The 27,145-nt window shown below is 32.4% G+C and overlaps 2 protein-coding genes across 4 annotated transcripts in view; both read left to right on the top strand.

Moving 5' to 3' along the window:
* The window catches only part of LOC149690779 (uncharacterized), a 38,380-nt gene extending 14,886 nt beyond the window's left edge, over nucleotides 1-23,494 (top strand). The window contains exons 1-4 of one of the 3 annotated variants that reach the window (XM_089870776.1): nucleotides 15,259-15,742; nucleotides 21,725-22,002; nucleotides 22,205-22,312; nucleotides 22,627-23,494. In XM_089870776.1, the coding sequence (XP_089726902.1) occupies nucleotides 15,684-15,742; nucleotides 21,725-22,002; nucleotides 22,205-22,312; nucleotides 22,627-22,709 (528 nt within the window). In that variant the 5' untranslated portion in view covers nucleotides 15,259-15,683 and the 3' untranslated portion in view covers nucleotides 22,710-23,494. Of the gene's footprint in view, nucleotides 1-15,258; nucleotides 15,743-21,724; nucleotides 22,015-22,204; nucleotides 22,313-22,626 lie in introns of those variants that run through there. The other 2 variants (XM_089870774.1, XM_089870775.1) reach the window with 2 other exon arrangements.
* A 167-nt stretch (nucleotides 23,495-23,661) lies between these two features.
* On the top strand, nucleotides 23,662-27,028 carry LOC149690778 (integrin-linked protein kinase homolog pat-4-like). The gene is made up of 10 exons (XM_089870698.1): nucleotides 23,662-23,773; nucleotides 23,934-24,029; nucleotides 24,221-24,386; nucleotides 24,457-24,552; nucleotides 24,624-24,720; nucleotides 24,780-24,860; nucleotides 24,959-25,044; nucleotides 25,129-25,582; nucleotides 25,646-25,776; nucleotides 26,533-27,028. Exons 2-10 carry the CDS (start codon nucleotides 23,941-23,943, stop codon nucleotides 26,677-26,679), a joined length of 1,347 nt encoding a protein of 448 aa, XP_089726824.1. The 5' UTR covers nucleotides 23,662-23,773; nucleotides 23,934-23,940; the 3' UTR covers nucleotides 26,680-27,028.
* The last annotated feature ends 117 nt before the right edge of the window (nucleotides 27,029-27,145 follow it).

The raw sequence follows: 27,145 nt of genomic DNA, 5'->3' as shown, positions 1-27,145 counted from the left end.
AAATACCGGTAAATCGAAAGTTCATAAATACGATAATGTTCCATCCATTCTTGAGTGTTATTTATTGAAGCGTGACAGGAAATACTCTTTTTCCTGTATTTGTATCGAATTGTAAAGGACGTAGTTGAACTTGAATCCCCCTTAATTGGATGGAGATATGGACGGAGACCGGCGTAGATTCTTTAAATTTTGGGAATTTTTGTTTCCTTAATATTTAATGATATCGTCCGTTAATTGTTAGTATTCATTGCGAGATTCTTGGCTCTGTAAATTTGCCCCAAAGGCTAACGTTTCTTTAATTAACAATTAATGTAGTTCTTAATTGTTTTATATTTTATTAAGTATTGGGCGAAAATTGATTTAGGCTGTTAATGTAGGTATTGAAATTTAGGAATTGATTTGAACTACTCTTTTGGATACAAATTAGTCCCTGTTATCAGAAGTCAATAACCCTCCTGATTGACTCACCCACTCTTACCGAGGATCTTTTTGCTTTGCAACGCATTTATGGCAATAAAAAGAACCAATTGAAGACAAATACCACTGGAGCGGATGACCAGTATCTTCAATAGAAGGAAACCAAGCTTGGTTTGATAACAAAAAATTTTTAAGAAAGAAACAAAAGTTTTCATCATCGGAAGATGTGTGTGGCCTGATCACTAAAAGAAAAAAAAATTGGTAATCGCATGTTACCAACCTTAACTTGAATGTTTCATGGGGAAAAAAATATATTGTGGTCAATAGAATATGCAATAGGTAGAAAGGTACGTTGTGTGTAAATTTAACCATTGCAATATTGCAAAGTAGAGTTGAAAAGATATCATACAAGGTTCGCATGATGTTCCAATGGTTATAGGTAGATGATTACCTAATCATTGTTCCGTAACGTTTGGTTTCTCCGCACGACCGTGTCTTGGGTTTACTGGTAACTCGCGAATGTATCGTCGTTTATTTTTTCTTTTTTGCCCATAAAAATAGTTGATTTTAATACATTAAACACGAAAAACGAGGACATGCTTTGACGCACGGAAGCTATAGAGTGTTCAACGCGATAGGTTAATGAGATTTGAACATGGGATTAACATCGAAAAGCGTAGATAATTTTTCTAGTAGTTAAATATTTTCATATGCTAATCTATCAGACATTGGGGTGGCAGACTTATGTCCGGTCGAAATGCTATTTAGTTTATTATACACTGGGGAATGTATCATCGCTCTGTTTGGGTTGGGTCTTTCGTTTTTGCCGGGAATATTGGTTGGGTCTTTAGCCCGGAAGTTGGGTTGCTAGGGCTTGGACTATAGAATAAGTGAAATTATATGGTATGACGTAATGGGTCATGATGATGTCATTATAGTTTCGTTGTCCGAGGCTTAATAATACAAAGCCTAATGTTTAGGCCTAACGATAACAAAAGGAACATTTTGAGCCATGTACGATGGAGTAAACTTAGCTACTACCTAGGCCCACATGAGGGATTTTATATCATGAAGGTCAAAAGGTCATTAATTAATTTCGTGTAAACCAATTAAATTCGTAAGAAAATTAAAAAAATATACAGTTAAAAGTTACAGTATAAAGTTTTAAGTTTCGCAACAAGATTAATCACGTTGACAAAACGACGTAGCGCGTTTTGATTTCGTATCCTTTCAGATAACAATTGAAATAATTATAAAATGCAGAGTATATATATACAACGAGATTGATTTAACCTTGGACACATATGAAATGAAAAGTCTTTTGTAATATCTTTTTTTTTATATTATTATGATTATGATGATACAGGGGATTTAAAGGAGATACGCAATTAGTTCCGATTGAAGTATTTCACGAAGGTGTATGTATTATTGTAGGTGTTACTGTAACAAGTATCTTCATATACAAACTTGTACCATACCCCCCAACCGTGAACCATGCGGTGACGGTTTCTGGGACACTTTGATTTTAGAAAAATATTTTTTTTGGTTTCATCTGAATTGTATCCTTACTTGGAAGTGTTTATAAGTAAAACCAAGAACCCATATAAGAACTAAAGAACGTGTTTTAGGTAGAGTTAGAACACGGCCAATTCCAAGAAATATGGACTTAACAAGTTGACCGTGAAATAGGGAAGTTTTAAGATGTAGCCGATAGAAAATAAATAATTATATTTAAAATTCAAAAATATGACTAAGATGGATTCACACTTCTCGTATATATAATTATACGCTTCTGGTTCTGTGAGGTTACCAAGGCCTAAGTTAGTAGACCAAACCGAAGAAGTGTCGAAAAATAGCGGATGTTTCTTTAAAAAAAATTTACATTTTAAACATTTTTTTCAAACTTAAAAAGTTTCGTGAAAAACTTTTAAATTTAGATTTGTTCTGTTTATTCCTCCAACTTCTTTCCCGCGTTGAGTTTAATATACAGTTAAAGCTACGCCAATACTTTATCCACAACACTTCCTTAGATTAGGTTATGGTCAAAACTTACACCGAAAAACGTTGTCAACTAAAGATACCCGCCTGTTGACCTTTTTTCGGCGTAGGCGTTAGGCCTAATTTTAACTTAGTGACACTGCAGTACGTCTATCTGTAACAAAACATATGGAAAACGGAGTACGGAGTGCCATTAGTCTTTGTTTCCAAAAGCCTACGTATACTGTAGTGTAGAAATGGTGTTCCGGGCGAATGGCTAGCGCCACCAGATGACCAGCGAGGCGAAACCACCCTCGCAAAATGTTAGAGAGACTCTACAGTCCGGCTGAAAAAAAAAAAAGAAAAACCTTAGTTGTGTAAACTCCCATAACATTAACATTTCACGAAACTTAGACTAAAAAAAATAAAGAAATATCTTGCGTGAGATATAATGAATTGAGATTTGAGAGAGACAGAGGAAAAATGGAATATTTTGTATTGTAAATTTATTATATATAGTTTATGGTAAAAAGGAATGATGCTGTGTTATTTATTATAGCTGCTAAAACACTGACATGATAAAATGCATGCTGCAGCATGGACATTCCATTTTAAAATAATTTATAGTTTTCTATATTTAAGGTTTATTTCTGTTTCACGCAGTTGTTTTTTTTTTGGGGGATAACGTTTTTTCTTCCTTGTTTACGACGGGTTATGGATGGTAAATAAATAAACATAATCTGTTGTTTTCTTTATTTTAATATAAATAAATAAATAAATAAGCCGATTATGTCTTGAATTATTTGGGATTCGTGGGACTTTGAGGGAACTGTTTTGTGTTCGAGAATTAGAACCTGTGATGAATTATGATTGCGATGAATATATTTTAAAACGTGCTTATGTTTCATTGATTGTCATGGAAAAATTTATTAATCCCGGTATTTCAATGATTTTAATGGGAAAATTAAGGTTATATTTAAATATTCATTGATTTTCACGACAAAATTAATATTATTACTGGGGTTTTTTTTCCATGATTTTCATGAAATTAAATTACTATAAATGAAGTATCACATCCTGAATTTTGTGAAAGTATTTTTTAATGAGATTATGCCAATTTATATAAATATCTCAAAAGTCAAAACCCATTTCCCAAGCTACTTTGCATATCATTAGCATACAAACTAAGGCGATTAAGGATCAAATAAATGCCGCCTTATCACTTTATAAGACAGTGTAAATAAACACTAGTTTGAATTTTTATTTGTCCTTGTCAAACACCACCACACCCTTGACATTATATACAGTATTTCATTATCATATTAAAATAGCAGCTAACATAATTAATAATTAACTAACTTGCTGTTTTTATTAGTATTATTATTATTGTTGTTGTTTCTAAAGGATTTTTCTTTGTATTCGCCCCTAATAACGGCGGAAGTGATCGAGCGAATCTAACCCTATTTATTATTTTCTTAATAAAAGAAAATCAAACTCAATTATCTCTAGAACAATTAAAAAGTGTCGGCAATCTTATCTAGGATGAATATCTTTTTAAAGAAAATGCCGCCTTCGCATCTCTCTAAAGTTCAAATTGTAAACACCTTTCAGGTATAGATAAAGTTTTAGGATAAGGAAATGTGTATTAGGAGTTCGTCTTTTTGAGTATATCTCGTGTTTTCAACATTTTTCGTAGTTCCCTCTTAGTTTAGTCTGTTAAACGCCATAGGAATTTAGTATTTGCAATTTTAGTGTAGGTTATATTAGTGACGGGAATATTTCTATGGCTTTCTCAACACTTTACTAAAGGATTAAATAAATTTAAAGTATTATATTTTGTCGTGCTGTCTGTAACAGATTGGAAGATATACTTTGTTTATATTAACTCCTGATGGAGAGGGTGATATTTGATTCCTTTGTTATCATATTTCACACACACACAAACGGGAAACCATCTTAGCATACTAAGGTCGTTAAAATATTATTGGAGGGCAAGAAATATAAAAGAATTTCTTTAGTGTCTCGACCCGGATTCGATATAACGGTATTTTTATGCGAATTAAATCAATGCCGGATTCCCTCATCTTATTAAAAAGAAAAAAAAGAAAATACCAAACGTTTTCGGCTTAGGGAATACCCATTTGATTTTAAGTTGCAAATTTGCAATTTTTTCCCACCTTAAAGAGGAGAGCAAAACCTTTTTTCTCGTTTAGCCTAATTTGAAAAAAGTTCAATTTTAGTCTTAACAATTTTTTTCTTGAGGTGAAAGGTCACTAGGGGAAACGCACGCGCGTTAGCCTAATAGTTCAAATTCAGGCTTAGTCCTTAAGGCTCTTAGCGATGTCATTTTTACCCAGAATTCCTTGGGAATTAGAATGACAAGTGCCTGTTTTCTAAAAAGTTAAAATCACAAATATGTCAATTATAACCATATTTTGACCGACAAGGTTAATCCTACACGCTTCTCGTAGAGGTTAAATATGGAATTTTTCCTCCAACAATTTTGAGTTGTTTGACCCTTTAATGAACATATACTTAAAAAGCTCGCCAACTTGTAGAGAAATAGAAAAATTTGTACAAAAGTTTCCTGGTACACGTTCTCAGGCCAATCAAACCACTACTCTCAATTTTTTTAAACATATTACAATGACTGCACGAGCGGTATAAAATTGGACCAAATCACGCTAAGTAATTGAATAATAATGTAGAATTAAATGCAATCATATTGTTAGTTTTTATAAACCCAAAAAAAAAATAGAAACCAACTGGCAAAAATTAACAAAATTCTAAAATCATTTAAATCTATCATTAGTCACGGGTTGCAAATAAAAGTAACTTAAATATAGTTTTTCAAGTCATTATACTACGTAATTTAGAATATAACACAACACAGGATATTCGGTGTTTAGTATAATATTTGTAAGATTAGAGAGCAGGGGATTCTGGGTAATAATGATGTCTGAAAAAAAAAGAAGAAGAAGGAAAAAGGGGCCAATATCGTGTGAGTTGGGCTTAAGTCGAGAATTGACATCGTCTGCATTTTTTTGCATAGAATTGCATCATCATGTGCCATTACTCTATAAGTTCACGCTTGCCCGGTAAGCTAAATTACCGGCTTCAAATATACCTTGATCGTTCAAACGTGAACGGTTTTTTTTCTGTACTTAAGACAACGATTGACCTTTGCGGGTAACTATATACATTCCTTTAAGTTTTGTTTTTATTTTAAACATGACCCTTTCTTCAAGTATAGGGCTAACCGAGGCTTAAGGGGGCACGATTATTGTGTAAATATACTTTAGATGATAGCTATTAAACGTTTAGTGTAATCGATAGCACCTGAAAATGAATGAACTCGGAGTAAAGTGATGTTGGGGTTGGATTTGAGTTTTTTAGTTTTGGTTTTTAGTTTTTTTTTAATTTCTCGAATTTTAATGAGTAGATTAATTTGAAAATTTGTGAGAGTATGTTTCAAATATTGGGTAACAATGTGGGGTGAAGTATTTGATGAAATAATTATTATTTTAGCGGGTTTTTTTTTTATTTGTCAAGATTCAAGATAAATGCTAACGTTTTTTAATTTTTCTTGAGTTTGAAAGAGTGGATTAATTTTAAAATTGGTCTGAATATACTTCAAAGTACGCGTAACACTATGGTATAAATTATTTTGCAAAGAAATAATATATTTTAAGAATTTTGGAAGATTTAGAATTTACTTAAATTGGGTCTTAATCCAAGATAAATAGGTTTTCAGCGCTGTAAGACAAATTGCGTGACCGACAACCACGGAGCTCGATCCTTAATTTATTATACTATATAAATCCACCATCCATATACCCTAGTAACACCTGTAGTTTTGTTCAAAAAAAAAAAATTAATCCTTAAAATGGACTTTTTTTCTTTTTAACTTATAAAAGTCCAAAATAAAAATTGAAAACAAGTTTTTCACTTTGTTTTTTGTGTGAGGGAATTTTGTTTGTAGAGTTGAAGGTCTCTGAGATTTACGGTCCTTCAACTGGAAATTTCATTCCCTAATATCGCTTCAGAACGAGGGGTTACTCACTCACTTAACATAATAGGTGTACACGATTGTACCTTTGACTGTACTAAAGTGATTACGTGTACAGTGCTTGAATGATTACTAAAAATCAGTAATCGGTGTACAGAAACTCTTGAGAGTGATTAGTCCCTCGTTTCAGAACGAAGGCAGCATCAACGTGGCCACGGCGATACATACAACACACACAATCGTGCTGCCAAATTTTATTTCCAATACATCTTTTCCCATTATTATTATATCATCTATTGTTCCAATTCAAAGGCAAATATAACAACAAACTGATTGAAGGGGGGGGGGGGGCTCACTTAATTCAGTTTCCGTTAAAAAAGCCCGCCTTTTGTTGATCATGGAAACACAATACAGTTCAGTTCTACGTAATCATGGATGCATCTAGAAACCTGTGAATAAAAGGAGATAACGGAAATATATTATATGGAAATTATTTTAGGATTTTTTTATTATTATATTATATTTATTTGTATTGAATGCACGGTAGCTAATGGAAGATATGGATAAGTTTGGAATTTTGTTTTTAAATTGGTGTAAAAATGTGAGGGGAATTTATAAGTAATCATTTTTAACCACAAATTAATGTGGAAATAGACAATTTTTTTTAAGTTGTTGGTGTTAAAATAGAGTATGTACTCTGTGGTTTGACCACCTTGTTGTCCGGTATATGGGCAACAAAGACGTTAAATAAGGCTTCGAAACAAATTGATTTTGCTGGACTACTAACTTTGATAATACCCCCCCCCCTCCCCCGGGCCAAAAAACTTGTCTATTAATATAGGTCAATCAAAATTAATTAACTTTAGATTTGGTCAACATAAGTTTGAAATGAAAGATCATTGTCTCAGCGTCTTGTCCACTTATACTAAATAAACGCAAACATTCGATACAAATTGAGTTGTACAAAGCCCGGAAGGAACTTGTATTTGCTTAACAAGTACCTACGTGCCATCTTAATAGAAAATAAGTCACGATTGTTAAGAACAGATCTTTCTTTATTGATAGAGAATGAAAAGGAAAAATCAGCAGTCCTTTTCCTTTTGATGATAAAATAAATCTAAAGGGGTTAACGAGACCTTCGTGGCAAACCATCCTCCATTATTCTTCGGGGTGAAGAATTGAGCTATACTCCTCCTTATAGAATGTATCCCAGTACAATCCACGAAGACAAATTAATAGAACTGACATATCTGGAGAGAGAACCCCGAGTTTTCCCCTCCTTTCCACCCAGGACATCTTTGTCTCCTGTTTTATTAACTCCCACCCTCTCGTTGATTGTCACGTCGGATGGGGTGTTTGATTGTTCCAATATGGTTGTTGCACGTGATGGATGGTAAGTCTCTGGGTTCCGATGAGGGAGAAGTGACTGTTCCCTATATGGAAAAGGTCCTCGACATCCAATCATTTTACCAAGATGTTTAATCGGAATTGTTTGATAACGTTAATGGTTAATTAACTGCGGGGTTGCCAGTTTGACACAGGTCATTGAAAACCTGGAAATTTCGGAGGCAACTCTCTAACATTATGGAGAGTTTTAAATGATTTAGAATAATTTGGGAAATTTATCTAGAGCATTAAAAATTGATAGAGTTAATTTAAATTTATAAAAAACCAAAGATTTCGCTAATCCAGCCTTGAATTAATTATAAGAAAATCATCCAAACCAAAACTAAATAAAAAAAAAACTTTCCCAATACTGTTTATCTATACTCATTGAAAATTCCTTTGCCGTCTTGGTACTACTTCGATTCGTTCTAATTGCTTGATAAACAAAGGATTCTAAGGAATCTTTCGCCATTATTCCCACGCCGAATAAAAAAAAGAGGCCAAAAGTCTGAATTGAACTAGAAATTAACTTTGACGAAGAACGAATCGACCTTAAAACCGAAGAAGAACAATCGTGCATGCGATTGATGCAAATCAGTAAATAAATAAATAAACTTGAAATCCTTTTTTTTTGTGCGAAGTTTCCCAAAACAAAGCATAAAGAATTTTAGTTGATTATTGATGGGAACCATATCAGTACGCCCACTTTATTGTGAATGGTTTACCTGAAATTATTACCATAACCTAGGCCTAATTTGTTACTTAAGCCTAATTTGAAAATGAATTGAATCGAAAATAATGCACGTGACCAATTTGCTCGCGCCAACCAAACTTGAAAGATCTTTTCGTCTCGACTCTCGAGCTTTTCAATTTCGCAAATTCATCATTTAGGCTTAATAATATTAAAATTTCATTAGTTACTGTCCTTTTTAGGATAGAGGTCCGGGAAAAACGCTATTGCTATTAGGCCCTTGTTGGTAACCATAGCAACGCTATATTCCAGCTTCCCCCAAGTAAACATGTCTTTGGCTTCCCTCAATTTAGACTTACTATAGCAAAGTACCTACCAGGAAAGGACTAGCTCGAAGCGAAGCATGATTGCTGTTGGGAACTAGCTGAGAGGTAGGGAGAGAGAGACCCTACCAACTACTTTTCCATCATTTACAATGTAATTATACCACCAACGTGATAAGGAAAGCCTTTATACGTTACCTGAGTCATGCATGCACCTATTGCATTGCCAATCTCTCTTCCACCTGCATGTATGTTCAATAAAACGAAATGAAATGATCGATAAGTGAGTGGGGAGTTGGTTATCAATATAAGTGTGTATTCGGGTTCAAAGCCTTACCTGTACCTTTATCTACCAGAATGTTAATGCATTATCACTGCCTTTGACCTTGCTAAACACTTACCGTGAAAAATTAGTCACTTAAACACTTGAAATAACGTCTCTGGGGGTTATGATGTCACGCTATTATTGGTTATTGCAAAAAGGTGGTGTGGTGGTTTCTGAGGTCACCAAATAAGTCTGAAAACCTAAATTTACTAGAATTTAAGAATGGGAATGGATAGTTGCAAAAATTCTAAATTTTATTTAGTTTGAAACCTCAAAATTCATGAAGAAAAAAAAAACAAAACTTTGCAAGCTTGAAATCACCTCGATTTTTTAATTAAAACCAGTATTTTTGCTACCATTTTCAATAGAGCTAGTGTTCCACCTCTCCGTATATGGTGCGGTTTTGTTACTTTTGTGACAAAAGGCAGGTCGAATATAATGAACCGTATTAACTTTTAAGAACGCCGCGTTTAAAGTTTAAAAATAAGAAATGTCTATTGAAACATTTTCTCGACCTATATTTTATATTTAATTTCTAAACAGCGGAGAAATTACAGGTTACAGTATTATTATTATTTTGGGAGTATATAAATTTTTTATGATGAAAATACAATTTTTCTTCTATGTACAGAAATACTGTACCAAATACCTCAATAACTTTGAACTTTGGGCTGAAGTTGAAACGTATTTTGAATCGCGACTTGTGGTTTTAGAAAGAATCAAGTTTGGTTTGTTTAAAATCCAATCATGGATTTTGTAGACCTCAATATGTTCTTTGACACCTTACACTCAGTTTGACCCTTTAATTTTAATTTACGGTAGACTTATCAGAAAAACACAATGTATACCAAAAATTTCAGTATTGTACCTTGACAATGATCTCTATGTTTAAGGCTTAAAAATTCACTCCGTTGTTTAAAGTTCTTTGAACTTCCGCTTCTTCTTGCCTAAGTTGTCGTGTGTTTAATTGGCTTATGGATGGTACTGAGGAAAAAAAATGGTATTGATCTAAAATAACGACAAAGAGAAACCTTTGAAACAAAAGCTATATAGTTGCTCCGGACACTGACGACATGGTAAAGGAGTGAGTGAGTTTTTACCAGACAGGTCTGAATCCATACAAATTTTGTTAGAAGTTTTTTTTTAAAGGGAGGAGTTGGTTTCGTTCCTTGTTTCTATCTCCTATAACGGAAGTGCACCCTAAAAGTTATTTAAAAGTGATTATATTGAATGAACTTATCTCGGTTATCTGTTTGTTAGGCAACCTGGGTAAATAATTACCTAGGATCGTCTAGCGTACTTAATGAGTTTAGAAGAAACAATGTAGGGTTTAGGAACTTTGCTTGGTTGCTATGGTGGTGGTGGCTTAGGGATTTAGGCCTAATTAGAAGTTTGAAACAAGGCTTAAGATTAAGGAGGTTTTTGACTACCAGGGAAGTTTGAAAGTAGGTTTAGGAAGAGTTATGCCTACTGGAGGAGTTTGAAACAAGGCTTAAGAAGAGTTTGGCGTACTGGAGAAGTTTGAAACGAGGGTTAGGAATAGTTAGGCCTACTGGAGAAGTTTGAAACGAGGGTTAGGAATAGTTAGGCCTACTGGAGAAGTTTGAAAGTAGGCTTAGAAAGAATTTGGCCTACTGGAAAGTTTGAAAGTAGGCTTAGAAATAATTTGGCCTACTGGAGAAGTTTGAAACAAGGCTCAAGAAGAGTTTAGCCTACTGGAGAAGTTAAAAAGTAGGCTTAGGAAGAGTTCAAAAGTAGGCTTAGGAAGAGTTCAAAAGATAGGCTTAAGAACTTCGAGGGAGAACGACTGAAGACATTGTTCTTGAACTTGAATAGAAATACATTAATTACAAATCTTATGATCAATTTCATTGAAACGCAACGCATTTATGGTTCTTACTACAAAACGGATAGTCTTATCTCACTTTTGGGTGCTACGTGCCGGTTCAAAGCATTGACCATGCGAGTGAAAACACAATGATAAATAAAATGATCATGATATAGTTTTTCCCGGAGCTCCTAATGGTCGGTCGCCTTACGAATGCATCAATGCCAAGCAAAAAAACCTTATATTTTCACCGGAAAAGTAGACGTAACACGCTATTACTTTCCCACCACGTTTACCACAAAGTGTTTATTAGTCGGACGTGACGTAGTCACTCTATAGTCAAGGGCGGGTTTTTATCTAAAAGAGAATAGCTTTGGAAACAATGCTATATTTCCAAATGGCTTTCCCTTCTGTTATAACAGTTCTAAAGCGACATTTGAGAAATGTTCTTATTTATCTTTTTTAAAATCCAGCCACAGGTAAAATGGAATTCTACAAAAGAATTTTATATTTTTCAAGATCACGAGAGTGTGTCTCGAGATTTAAATTTTATTTTATTTTCTTGCGTAACACAGATACGATTGAGTAACGTCTTAGGGAGTGTTCATTTTTGACCTCTAATTTGACCTCTACGAGAGTCTTATGAAGGTTCGTACAAACCTGGAGGACTTGGAACTGTCAGGGAAATAAATTGTTGCCTTAAAATTCAGGGAGAACTCAGGGAAATTTATAATTTTTAGTAAAATTCAGGGAATACTTGGGAAATATCAGGGAAATCGGTTTTGGAAAAAAATTTGGCAGGAACCCTGTTTAATCCTAATGTCTAAAATAATTAATATAAGAAATAAATTTAAAAAAAAATGAAGCGGGAGAAATATCCAAAAATACACCAGTCTAGATTTATGTAGAGATTTCTTGAAAAACAACAGAACTTGGTAATACGAAAAAGAAAAACAGAGACTATGAATTCTTTTTTTCTTAGTATGTTATGTTATTACATCCTACGTATATGGGTTTATAAAAAGAATCCATTAATCTCTCCTCTGTAGGAATGAAATCCCACTAGTAGAATTTACTTTCCGTGATGTCTAGAAAAAAAAAACATTTTAAAACCTACAATAGGATTTCATTGTGATGTCTCTTAGAGAAAAATAGACTTACGTGCATGGTGAGAAAAAAGCTGGGATATATCAAGCCGAAATGGTCCATTTTCCTTTTGATCCCAATAACAAACAAAACAATGAGACCCTATAGGCCTTTCCGGTACTAATTACAATTGTACCAATGTTTATACAGGGGGATGTTGCGAAACACGCGTGAGTACGATGCACTATTCAAAGGCTTCTTAGAAAAACGCGAATAATTTCGATAGAAATCGTCTATTAAATAAGAAATGGTAATGATCCCGAACGTGCGCTATAAGGGGTTGGATACTTGGCGTTTATTTTGGTTTTTTATGCAGTGAAGTGTACAGTATTCAGGCTAATTATGTCCCACCCCTCGATATTACTCCTGCGCACGAGCTTCTATGATAAGACAGGAAGCTCGGCTGAACGAATTGAGTGAGCATTATGAATAGCGATTTTTCAACGTAAGATTGTACTAGAGATTAATGCATCGCCTATGATTATCTTAAGGCGACTGTTTCCAATGGTCTTCAGCGTTACTTAAGAGTCAACTCTTAAAGTGAAGTTAAAAGCAGTGACTTTGGGTTGGGAGCATCATCAAACTGAAGACCAAAATGATTAGTAAAATTGTATTATCTAACCAAGAACGTTGTCAATCTTTAAATCGTTTACCGGGAATTTTGTTTTTATTCTTTAAATTCATCTCTTTCTCAAAGAAACGGAAATAACATTAGATGAACTTATTTTTTTTAACCGAGAAAAATATCACGTCATTTATTCACGGAAAAGGAAGTTGGCATTCGTCAAAATAGTGTCAGTTTTGAAAGGGTTGTCATTGAGGTTTGAACAAATTAAGGACATAATATTAGTCATAGATTCGTCTGCTTGAAACTATTCGGTTACACCCTCCCTTTAAAATATAAATAATATATACAAAATGTAGTTCAATATATAAACGTACACTTTCGTTTATCACGCGCCATAAGTTGACCTTTGACCTGAACGCCGAAAGAAAACTAAAACTACTATCTCTGTAAGCCAATCAATGATTGCGTGCGCCTCCGGGGCGTATTAAAATTTAACCCTAATCACTTTTTCAAATACAAACCCGAGGCTTAAATTCTTAACCCTTTTCTTGACCCCTTCAAAACGAAAACGTAATTAAAATTCAATCTCTAAAACAATCGAATTAAGTTAAAATATAAGCCGTGGTGTAGGTACATCAATCGAATTAAAGGCGAAGCATAGTATAAATTTAATTGATAATTAAATGATAGCACGTGCTTTTTCATTGTGTTAAAGTTTAAAGAGGTGTATGAAACTTTCCACGGAAATGTTTGAAGGTTGCACGCGGTTAGGTTGAGATTTTGGTGGAAGTAACCGACACCTCGGTTGGTTCCCCGAATCTCGTGACGACTTCACCCTTTTTATTTTAATCCTTTCTTTTAACTATTCAAATATTATATTTGAAAAATTATTTTTTCGAAGTCAAGGTCGGTTTTGTCAAAATAAAAGATTTTCTTTTTCAAATTGAATTAGGCCTATTCCTAGAGATAAGAATTTTTCTTTATACCTTTTCGTACATTTAATATTTATATTTTATAAATGCACGCCTGATTTTACCGTAAAGATAAAAATATAGATTTGATAACCGTAAATAAATGAAGCTCATAACTTGGAAGTAAATTTAAAAAAATAAAATACCAAGATTTGTCTGTCACTCTGCAACCTTAATAGTTTTACTTCAAAATACGAATGTTTTTGATATGAAAAGAAACTTCTCCATTTTTGTGTTTATCAATTTTAAAGAAATATATATTGAGTCTAACTCTGGCTGGGACTAGTTTCGAACGAGTTCTTATCTGATCTGATAGAATTTATTTTATTATTTTTTTCTTTCTTTTCAATTTGTGATCGAAAAATACATCGAATTACATCAAAAGTAGATAAGCAATAGTTAGTTATATCGGCTGAGGCAGGAAAACCTTCGAAGGGGTTAGGTTAGACTAGTATCGTATTTCCTATGTCGTTAAGTTTAGTTAGGCTTAAGAAAGGCTGATTTCTTGATCAAGAACTGTGATATTTTTTATCAGGGGTATATAAAATATCGGTTTACGATAATATGTCGTATAGAGACGGTGTTTCTCGGGAGGGGGGGGGGGTTCTGTACATTTCAAACGTCCAACAGATAAGACTTAATTTTAGCTGAAAATTTAATTTCATTTTGGTCTGGACTGGAGAAAGTTTGAATTAGGCTTAAGTGAATCTGGTTGGGACTACAAACCAAGCCTCGGGGGGTTTGATAAGGTTTAACTGAAAATTGTTTAGAATTAGGCTTATGAAAATATGGAATTTTATTGAGAAGGGGTTTGAATTAGGGTTAAAAACTGGAATTCCTATTTAGGCTTAACTATTAATCCATAATTTATATAAGTAATGGTTTGAGTTAGGATTAGGCTTAGAAATAACTGATTTTCTAGTAAATTGAGATCATTCTGTAAAAGTATTTAATATTTTTTTGCTATTTCATCATATTCATATCATTCACTATCTGCATCCCCAAAAATGTCCTCATTACTAATTAGAGAGAGAAAAAACCATCCTGTAATCAAAGCAAGTATGTTCCCGCCAAAGGAATAATAATAACAACAAATTCATCAAATTAAAACGGCACCAAATTGCAATACCAAGAGATTAACTTTAAACTTTCGCCTTTGATAAAAACTTGAATACGGAAAATGAAATGCCGAAATGTTATTTTAGTATCGAATAACAAAGTAACCCTTATGGACCCCCTAAATAAAATGGAACTGTACTATACGCGCATTGAATAAGGGATAAGGCATCCCGCATTAATAACCCATAGCACCCAATGCACCCAAAGCTTGAAAAGTGCCTTTACCATTCGACACGCTCTGAATTCACCCCGCGCACGTGATCTACAGTTTAATAGATGGTGTAGTTGAGTCTCCTCAAATTAAAATTAATACTCAGATGTACAGTTTGGAACCAACCCTCTGTGAAGGTGGGCTTACCATACCATCAGAGATGACAGACTGTCCTGTGCAAGTGTGCAAGCGAGCGTTGAAGCACCCGGCCGGCTCACGTAAAGGGGCTGTCAAATTTTGGGGGTACAGCGGACCATGGTGTTATTAAGGATACGCTCTTCGTCTGGTCTCTCAGTTCAGACTCGGTGGAGCTACTGTAGAGTCGGAATAAAGCTACGGTCTGTCCGAGCATATAAGCATCCTCGTTCCCTTTAAAAAACAAATTTCTTTCTGGAAAGCTGTAAAGTTATCCCCTATTGACGTAAGCGCGCTAAGCAGGAAGCCCCTGGTTTGCTTTTTCATCGAGATATCTTTCATCCCCTCTTCTCTTCCTCGACTTTTGCTTATTATATCTTGAATTTTGGTTTCGGCCTGTTATTCGAACTGATAAGTTACAGGAGAAGAGACGTGTATTTTTTTCACTCGCCGAGCTCAAATCATCGTCTAGTTAAACTCGTTTAAAGTTGTTTTAAATATTCGATAAATCTTTAAGACCTTTTTTTTAAATATATTGACTGTGATTTGAACTTTTATTATTATTAATAATATCATTATGCCTTCCGTATATGAATATCATCATGTTGAACTTGATAAAGTTGGAAAAGGAAAGCGGTGAGTTTGTTTTGATATTTTAAGGTATTTTTATTTATTTTAATTTTATTTTATTTATTTATAATTTGATTTAAAGGAAAAGGTGTTTGTTTATGGATTTTGTTTTAGGTTTCACATGATTTTATAATTTTTTATTTTATTTATTTTTATTGTTTTATTTATTAATTTATTTCGTGAAAATTTTAATTTAGTTTTTGCTGGTTTTTTTTATTTTTTTTTTTTTATTAGAAATATGATTTGAAGTAAATTTAGTAAAAATGATGATATCCTCGTTAATTTATTGAACCCGATATTAGTTCACAATACGCCATATTAAATATTTAAATTTCTTAAATTAATATTCGCATTAAAACCATAAAAATTTTAACAACTATTAAAATTCAGTTTAGTTTCTTGGTTTCGTGGCAAATTTTCTGACGCATTTTTCAAACTATTAAAACCGAACTCCCCCGTCTGTATTAAGCAATAACAAACTACATCTATGCCTTTGAAAATGTATATACCCTACGTCATCACGATACATTTACCACACTCTTCTAAGTCTCTTTTACCTGCCATATACCATAAATTTTCCAATATAATTGAAAATGTAGATACCATAAATCAAATATGACATTCTTGAATCTAGCTATAGCAAAAAATAATATAAATTTCAAATTAACGAACTGTATGAACCCTATCCATAAATAACTTTGGATAAATATTAATTAGATCTTGCGTATACTAATTACATATTCAACGCTATGAAAATTACATTAGCATAAATATTAAAATAAAAATAAAACGTTGGTGAAAATATGAATATACTAATTTTCTTCACCTAAGGGTCAACGAAACGTTAATTAACGTAATTTCTTAAATTAGGGGTTTGAATGAAATACAACTCTCTCTCTGTGTGTCTCTCCCTCGTTATCCCAGTGAGTTGAAATAATATTCAATCGTTTAATGAGGCTATTAGTAAAAGGTAATCAGTAGTAATTTAGTTGGCTCTATCTGAAATTGAGAAACATGATGGTAATTACCAACTCCCCTTAAAGATGATACTTGAGCACCTTTTTTGGTTCTGGAATTTAAGGTTAGCTTCAACAACCATAGTGGGAATATCGTATATAACAGTTAAACGTGTTTTGGAAGTTTAGAGGTAGGGTTTCCCTGCCTGGTGTCTTAAAATAAACTTCTTAAGAGGGTATAGAGTGTTTATTGCACCACCCGTTCGTTATTATTGCAGTTTATGGGTTGGCAATTTTGCGGTTTACCTTGTAGAGTACTTACGAATGAAGTTTTATTTTTAAAATTTTAACCAGTTTCTTTAATTACTATTAAATGGTATTTTAGTGTTAATTTTAAATACGTTCATTATAGTATCATTATTTTAATTGCGGGTGGTTTAACTAACAGAACATAATTTCCACGTTACACACTTGACTTTATTTAAAGAGAAAAATTTGTAACAGAAGTTTAAAAGGAAATCTCTTGAATAGTAACCAGAACCCAGTGTTATAATATATATTTATTTTTTGTTAAGTCCATTTTTCACTTTGTTCAACTTGATTTTGGTAATTTAACCATTCAGAACGATTCACAGTTCTCTTTTATCCAAGGTTTATACTTCATTGACTAACTTAAGTTGAACGTAGGTCCCTGAATATGGGAATCCTTGAGTTCCTTCCGTTCTGTTCAGTGTATGGTGCATAATACATTGAATATTGCAAGGATATTTTCCCACACTGGAAGAGCGCCTCTTGCTCTTATTCACCAAAAACCCTGAGCCGAGCACCCTGTTCCTGTTCCTTATAACGTTACACTAGAACCCTCCAAACCTGAAGCAGAACGGAGAACTTCAGACAGGGCAGGAAAATCTGTCTTTCAGAACATAGAAAGTGCCCCAAAAATAGTTACATTGCCTTTCCCAGAGCAAGGAAAGAGCGTATACCATTTCAAGAATGTTTCTTAACTGTATCATGTTACAGTTTATGTTTTCTTGCTTACTTCGGGCTTTTTATGATGATGTTTTATTAACTGAGCCCATGTATTTATTGTTTAGACTCTGTCTGAAGCTTCCAGGGATTTTTTTTAACTTCCCTTCCCGAACGGGGAAACGGATATTGCACTTCCTAAACTTAGCTGCTAGTTCTAACTTATTGCAGACGATTTTTATCTGAATTCAGCGTCATTTTATTTTTAATTGCAACATTTTACCGACGACGTAGGAGTTTTTCGATATGGTTTTTGAGAAGTTAGTGAAGGTCGTAAATTGAAGTAGAAATGTTGTTATTGTAAAAGGGGTTTATTAAATTGAAGTAGAAAGTTGGTTAAATGTTACGTTTAGTTAGTTAACCAAAAACACATAGTGGTTGGCTGAAAGAGACCCTCTTAGGTTATTTAAATGGCGCTAAGAGGCAACGCTAGACGGAGTTCGAATTAATTCACTACACGTGCATGGGAGGCTAGCTAACTCGTCACTGCCTCTAGTGGTGCATGCTTCTTCAAGAAGGTGACCTTCCCCGACCCCTGTGGTGTTTCCTTCTCTTCTGGAACTAATGGAAGGGTCTATTGGTATCTATCAACTGTGGCATGCACACGAGATCTGAAAAATATTTGAATTAAACCTTTAAATCAAGTCCAACTCGTTCCATTCCTAAACCCATCAATCTATTGAACGTTTTTTTTTTTCATTATTTTGAACAAGTACAATGAGATATTTCCCCTTCCTATGTACATTTTTAATACCATTATTTAAGTTTGACTATGCGAAATGGAAGATAATTAATTTTGCCAGACAGTTTTATGTAAAAAAGAAAAGAAATACTAGTGGCCTTTTTTCGGTCAGTGCCCTTTGAGGTTGATTATTTTTTTTTACCCAGCAGCTGCCTGCTTATGTCCTGTCCTGTCTCTGTCCAAATAACGGCAATTCACGCGCGAAATTGTATACTTCGATTTCCCGCCCAAGTTCCTAACATACCTAAGAATGTCAAACGGAAAGTTTAGAAATAAATACACGTCTCAAATTGCGTTTTATTTTGAATAGCTTTTAATTATCGCGGTTTTTACAGAATTTCCGATTATTTACGCTATCAGACTTGGATGGTGTTGTCGACAATATTTGGGATATAATTACTTCCGGTCTTGTTTTTGTTTATCGGAAATTAAAAACCGATTTTAATCTTGAAGATTCAAGGTAGAAATAGAAGGGGTCAGTCACTCGTAATTATTAAAAGTCTAAGCGGGTATTACAAGTAATATTTAACAGTGATTAACCCCTCACTAAAGTTTTAATTTGGTGTTCATGCTGACGTAAAATGTGTATTAAGTCAATGACGCCCATTAAAGTCTCTCAAAACATGAAAAAATTATCAGGAAAAAAAACTTTGGAAATAACAAAGAATTTTCTGTTATTGCGAGTTATATAATTTTTTATACCAAATTTTTAGGTTCAGAAAACCCATTTAATTTTATTTATTTAACTTTTTTTTAAGAATTTAAATATAAAATTTGTTATCAGGTTTTCGCAGCTAGCTAGCTAGCAAACAGTTTCTCGGTGTGTTCTTGGTGATATTATACTATATAAATGTATTCTAAACTTTTGCTAATAACAAACGGTTCCCTTGTCCTAATTCGGGTGTATATATCTTAGAAGGATGTATAATATTTCTTTAACACGTCATATCACAAGTCGTATATATATAGTTTGTGTTAAGATTAAAAACCACAACCAAATTATGGGGTTTTAGAAGTTTCTTATCAAAGACAGCGCTCTCTCGGATTGACTGAACAAACACACACCGTTAGCCCTGTGTGTTTGTGTGCGATTTCTTTTTTGTATTTTTGATTAGGCAAACTTCCGTTATGACTTTTATAGTTCTAGATATTTGCGTCTGGTTTTTATAGATATGATTTATACAGTTATTTATTTTTCAAGAAATCTCAGTTTCACAGTCCTGGTGCCGTTCTTTAATTACTCTAATTAATTAAACTAGGTTGTTTGGAAGTGTATTGTTTGCTATTTAGCCTTGTCACAACTTTCGTTGTTGTGTTTTAAATTAGGCTTAAGAGCTTGAGGTATTAAGTGTCGAATTAGGCTTAACTGATTACGATATTCCGTTTAAAATTTTGCTTAACGATTTGGTCTACTTTGATTGTATTAGATTAGGCTTAAATGCTTGGGATTTTTAAATTATAATTAGGCTTAAATTGTAACTTCTACAATTAGGCTTAGTGATTTGGTCTATTTTGATTTCATTAGGCTTAGCAAATTATACTGCAACTATTGCGCGTAAAAGTTGCAATAAACCCAAACACAGTTCAATATTTATTGTAATTAATTCAAGATGTCAAAATATTTGTTTACTAGCTTCCGAATTGTTTTAAACGTGGGAGTATTAACTTAACGAGTTAACAAACAATTAATTAGAAGAACCACTTAATAAGTTATAGCTAAACACCAACGCTATTACATAAATTAAGACTAACAAGAAAGACCATTAAATAGTTTTAAATAAATTAAATATAAAAAACATTACAACAACGTCATCTCTTTTGCATGCATGCGCCTCAGGAGATGTTTTGCTATTATATCTATAAAAGGCTCTATTGTAACACACTGGACCTTATAAGGCCAAATTACACTTTAAATTATTACAAGTTGCGATGAATGCAAATTGAGCTCATAAAAATGACCCATATATGTCAATATAAATATTTTTTATCAATGGTTTTTATAGTCAGTATCAAAGGATTAAATTCCGACAACTTTATAAATATAGTTTTAGGCACTGATATGGTGCTTTGTACACCATAATTTAAAAACACCTTTTATGATTATGATTATACGCAACCCTAACACACCATGGTACTAATTTATTGGTGTTAGTCACAAACTAATATATAGTATAACCCTAAATTACCCCCAGAGATTAAATTTGAAATTTAATTCTTATCTGTGGGGTTTTTATTTGATATTACTTCAAACGCATATTTTACTTCGGTTTAATCATTTTAATTTGAAAATTCACCTTACGTCCTTCAATTATTATATTTAACTATTGGATTTTAACAGTTATGTTAATTTTTAATTTATAATTATTCGACTTAACGCGTAATTAAATAAAACGAAATTAAAAAGAAAATGAAAATTCATATTTATTGGTTTTTGAGGTTGAAAAGGGTCGAGGTTGCGAATTTTTCAAGCTCTTATAATCAATTTGAAGATACGAGCAATAATCTTAAGCCTTGGCGTGATTTTTTTTTTATTTTATTCTTTTAAAACCTAAATATTGAATTAAAGAATAAATATAAAAGACACGTTTCCGTGCAATGACTAATACGCCGATTAGATGGCCCCATATTATCCTATTTAAGTTTGTTTGAATTTACTAATAAGTTATAGCCTGCCTTTTGAATTCTTTTGAAGATTTTGAAAAGCAGATAAACATTTATCGGGGTATTTAAATTATTTTGAAAGGTGTGCATCATTTTCTATAAAGTGATCTTATCTTGTTTTAAAGTGTTCAGGTTATTTTGTTTGAAGAAAAAGGTGCGGGGTTGTTTGAATAGTTTAAAAATCAATTTTCTTATTTTCACTGTAAGGTACTTAAAAGATAGGAGAGAAATTAATCATTCTAGGCCCTCGTATGTTTACAATGAATGTACACTTCTGTTTTCAAATTGATAATCAGTTTTTGATAAAAAAAAATGCGCAAGTTTCACGTGGGAATTGAAAACCATCTGCTTCAATGATTATAGAGAAATTTCTGAGTGTGATTCAATTTTTATCAGGAAAAGTTGCATAACTTCAGTAACTTCCCGAATTAGGCTTAGTAACTTGATTCCTGAATCTTAAATGTTAAGCCTAATTTGAAGTCTTAACGTTCCTGGCCTAAAAGTAGGCTTAAGTGTTGTTAGACTTGTCTGCGCCAATAACTTTACGAATTAGGCTTAGCAACTTGATGTCTTATGGAATCTTTGTGTGTTTTTTTTCCTCAGGGTTTTGAAACCACCGGGTGGAGGTTGCAGTGACATCTTCGGAGGTGGTGCCCAAAGTCCATCATCAGAGAACAGTTCCGGTTCTACCACTCCAACTGGACGCAGGTCATCCGACTTTGGATACAACACAAAGGATCGTCTTTTCGGTGGCGAACCTAACGGTGACGCTTTGGGTTCACCTGCCAGACGAGCTTCGATTGACCGCATGAAGTCGAACATTTTTACGGGTAGTGACCAAACTGATTCGACACCTAAAGCTAATAGCGCCAAGAAATACGGTAAGGTTACTCGTAAGTTGCACTTTTTCTGGACATTCTCAACATTTTTTATTTTTTTTTTAACACGAAGTTATAATTTTATTGATTTTTAATTTTGATTATATTTTTTTGTCCCCGCTTGGCGTCAATATTTGCAATTTACTTGCACATTATTGCACGTATTTTTTTATGTTAATTTCGGACGCATGTTAACATTGTAAAGCACGCCGTAATCCAATCACGGGCGAGTTTGAAGGAATCAAGGAAGAGAAAACCAATGGTCATAAAATGAACGGAAATGGTACTAATGGTACTACGAACGGACACAGTGGTACGTATTTTATTTTCTTAAGCCTTGGTTTGTCGCTATTTCATTATAACCTTTTAACCTTCACCACTAAAACTTCGATTTGTTTTAAGTCAATACTCATGAACTTCTATTAGGTTTTACCCAGAATTAATTTAAATAACATTAATTCGCGATGCACCTGGCAAGGCTTAACGGGGTACCTGAAAAATTTGACATCGTTAAGCCTTGTCACGTGCTTTGGCAATAACTCTGAAATTTTTCTCTAGAGTAAAATTAGCATATTAATAGAGTCTTTTAATCCTAATAAAATTTTATTGCCTTTTGAATATTTATAGAAGACAAGACAGCACCACCACCAGTTCAACAAAATGGACGCGTTCGTAAACCCCCTGGTGGAGAGAGTTCCGGAATCTTTTAAAAATAAAAATTGATGATATCATGAAAACAAATTTTGCAGAATTTTACTGGCAGAAAATTCAAACACCCCTTTTTTATTTTTTTTTTTTTGCAAACTAAACCAAACCAAGGCAAGCACCCGTCTAGCTGTCAGTCTGTCTTTAAATCTTCAGAGGGTGCATTTTTCCTTCGCCCCCCCCCCCTTCAACACCTTCTTTTGCACACCTTTCTCCCCCCCCCCTTATAGAATTTGAAAATATATTACGTATAACGTCACGCAGCTTTTGCTTTTGAAAAAAAAAAGAAACTAAAAAAAAATAAAAATAAAAATAAACAAACAAACACGTTTTATTAAATAAATTGCTTAGTGTAAATATTTATAAATACATTTTTTTTTTAAAAAATACATATAAGAAAAACAGACTTTTTTCCTCGCTTTTTCATTTATATTAAAGCAAAAATTCGTGACGAAAAAAAAAGGGCCCAAAGTTCATTTAATTAAATATTGTATTACTTGAATTTCTATTTCAAATTTGATCCAATTTATTTTTCAATAGGTTTTTTTTTTTAAATAGATTTTTTTTTTTTGAAGAATAATTTATATAATAATTAATTTCGTTTACATTAGTATTATTTCCAAAACTAGAATCACTTGTAAAAGGATAATCTGTTTGTTGATCAAGAGATTTTTTCCTTAATTAATTATAATTATAATCCATTTTTTACAAATTTTTCCCCCTTTACGATTTGTGTATTTGTTCGTTTTGGTGCCTAAATTTGTATTTTAATAAAATTTTATACCGATAATATATTTGTTTTTACTTTACTGAATAGTAATTTAAGAATTTCAGATTTTAAATTCTGGCACGCACGTGGGATAAGCCTATTTGAATTTAAGCGGGACTTTCTGATTGGCTGAAACCCTAGAGACTCGTTATAGCGCGCCATCTAGTGTCGAATGTTATTGGCTGTTATTCAGAGTATCTCTAAAATAATTCGGGTTAGGGTGTGTTACTTGTTTAAGGTCATATTAACTTAATTTCAAGTGTTTAATTGGGATTATTCATCAGTTACCTTAAAATTTAAGTAAGTTTAACGTTATTTCGTTGTATATTCGCTAAAAGTAGCGCGAAACGTAACGAGAAGCTAGGAAAATACTAAAACATAGTGCATTCTTTTTTAGCCAAGGCTTAGCGTGACTGACTTTCGATTTCTGTTATATATTTTCCTGTTAATTTTAATTTAGATTAAAGATGGAAGACGTATTTCACTGGAGTCGGGAAGGAAACGGTTTTCAAGTACGAGTTTGGTTGGATGATACCGAAAATGACATGAATCAAGGGTTAGTTTTACTTTAATTACATTAAGTTCAGTCCCATAAAATTGGCTTCCCTGTAATGTCTTTAAAGTGACGTCTGCTATTACCTTATAAGGTTATGTTACTGTTATTTGAGTGGGTGTGGAACTCCCGACTATTTAAACGCGGTTTTCGTTAATAAACGTTCATTATTACGTTTAATTAAATGTTATTAGAGATGATCATGGCTTCAGTCCACTTCACTGGTCATCAAAAGAAGGTAGAGCTAACATTGTTGAAATGTTGCTTCATCGTGGAGCCAGGATCAATTCCACCAATATGGGGGATGATACTGCTCTGCATTTAGCAGCTGCTCATGGCCACAGAGATATTGTTCATATGGTAGGGTTCTAACTAATACCCTATTTAAAAATCTGATATAATTAGGCCTATTTTCTTTTAACTACCAAAGCTCTTGAGAAACAAAGCTGATATCAATGCAGTTAATGAGCATGGAAATACACCATTACATTATGCTTGTTTTTGGGGATATAGCGCTATTGCTGAGGTATTTTATTATCATTAATTAAACTTAAGATTAAAATTAAAATTATAACTTTATTTTGGCATTTTTAAAAGGATTTGGTGAACCAAGGTGCTGTGGTTTCCATTTCAAACAAATACAATGAAACTCCACTTGATAAGTGCAGAGGTTCATTATCACAAAAACTGCATGGTAATTAAAAAATTGAGTTTACCACTAATTATTCTAGTCTTTAATTAATCTTATTTTAGACATTGCAACTCAAATGGGTCAAGAATTAAAGAAAATTCCTTACAAGGATCAAAGTTGGATGGGAACCAAGTCCAGAACAAGTAAGACAAATATTTGATTTAATAAAATTAATTATTAAATTAATTATTTTAGTTAACTTTAATACTAATTAAGTACTTTTTAATTAAATAATTAACAGGAGATGCAACTTTATCCAGACATTCTGGTATCAACATCAATGAAATTCAATTCCAAACTAAAATTGCTAATACACCATCTGGAGAAGTATAAGATTTTGTTAATTAATTATTTACTAATTTAATTTAATCTAATCTAATTAGTTAAATTAAATATATCTGTTTTATTTAGACTTGGAGGGGTAATTGGCAAGGCAATGACATTGTAGCTAAAGTCCTGAAAGTATTAGACGTAACTCCGAGAGTTTCCAGGGATTTTGCGGATGAATTCCCCCGTCTACGTATCTTTTCTCATCCAAATGTTTTGCCAGTTATTGGTTGCTGTAACAGTCCTCCTAATTTGATTATCATAAACCAATTCATGCCTTTCGGATCACTGTACTCCGTTCTACATGAAAGAACTGGAATTGTGGTGGATACAGCCCAAGCCTTGAAGTTTGCTATTGATATTGCCAGAGGAATGGCTTTTTTGCACAGTTTGGAGCCACCCGTGGTCAGATATTACCTTAGCAGTAAACATATCATGATTGACGAGGATTTAACGGCAAGGATAAATATGGCTGACACCAAATTCTCTTTTCAAGAGAAAGCCAGAATGTATAATCCTGCTTGGATGGCCCCTGAGGGTAATTAACTAATTAATTATATTTGTTAACTTAAAAACTAATTTAATAATTTAATTTTAATAGCCCTACAAAAGAAACAAGATGAAATAAATGCAAAAGCTGCGGATATGTGGAGTTTTGCAATCTTATTATGGGAATTGGCTACGAGAGAAGTTCCATTTTCTGATTTAACACCCATGGAAATTGGAATGAAGGTAAAATTACTTAGCCTATTTTTAGACTTAATTTAATCAATTTGAAGCTGCTAATTAATTAATTAATTAAATAAATTATTGAAGCTGCTAATTAATTAATTAATTAAATAAATTATTGAAGCTGCTAATTAATTAATTAAATAAATAAATTATTGAAGCTGCTAATTAATTAATTAAATAAATTATTGAAGCTGCTAATTAATTAATTAATTAAATAAATTATTGAAGCTGCTAATTAATTAAATAAATTATTGAAGCTGCTAATTAATTAATTAATTAAATAAATTATTGAAGCTGCTAATTAATTAATTAAATAAATTATTGAAGCTGCTAATTAATTAATTAATTAAATAAATTATTGAAGCTGCTAATTAATTAATTAATTAAATAAATTATTGAAGCTGCTAATTAATTAATTAATTAAATAAATTATTGAAGCTGCTAATTAATTAATTAATTAAATTAATTATTGAAGCTGCTAATTAATTAATTAATTAAATTAATTATTGAAGCTGCTAATTAATTAAATAATTAAATAAATTATTGAAGCTGCTAATTAATTAATTAAATAAATAAATTATTGAAGCTGCTAATTAATTAATTAAATAAATAAATTATTGAAGCTGCTAATTAATTAATTAAATAAATAAATTATTGAAGCTGCTAATTAATTAATTAATTAATTAATTAATTAAATAAATTATTGAAGCTGCTAATTAATTAATTAATTAATTAAATAAATTATTAAATATTTAGGTAAGCTTGGAAGGTTTAAGAGTAACAATTCCACCCGGTATTTCCCATCATCTTTCAAGATTAATTAGAATTTGTATGAATGAGGATCCCGGGAAAAGACCCTCTTTTGATATGATTATTCCCATTTTGGAGAAAATGAAACAGTGATCTCAAGAATTGAAATTTATTATTCAAAAAGCATTTATTTTTGTTCTGTTGATTTTATTTTGAGAGTGCCAAATTGAAATGGTCGTGAAGTTAATTAAAAATACTTACTTAAAACACTAAATGTTTTTTTTTCCAGTAGTTTATTAGTTATTTTAAATTTTCAAAGATAACAATTGATTTGACAATGTAACTATTTCTTCCATGTGCAGTATTTATTTTATTTTTAATTCAAAATTTTATCATGTTTAATTAATTTTTAATATATACCTTTATAGCATAATACAAAAGTGCCTTAAATATTGTCAATTTTATCTGTAAGAACCAATATTAAATAAAAGATTTTAATTAATTTTGGATTTACTTTTAATTATTTTAAGCCTTGAGTTGAGAAAATTACCACATTTAAATGAATATTATTTAAATCATTCAAAATTTACCATGAACTGAACTGAATCGATTTCAATTC

Source organism: Phalangium opilio, unplaced genomic scaffold (assembly GCF_054372755.1).
Source record: "Phalangium opilio isolate 3A_F unplaced genomic scaffold, DU_Popi_V2 ptg000031l_1, whole genome shotgun sequence".
NCBI lineage: Eukaryota > Metazoa > Arthropoda > Arachnida > Opiliones > Phalangiidae > Phalangium > Phalangium opilio.
Note: the sequence above shows the minus strand (reverse complement) of the source record. Positions and strands in the feature narration are given on the sequence as shown.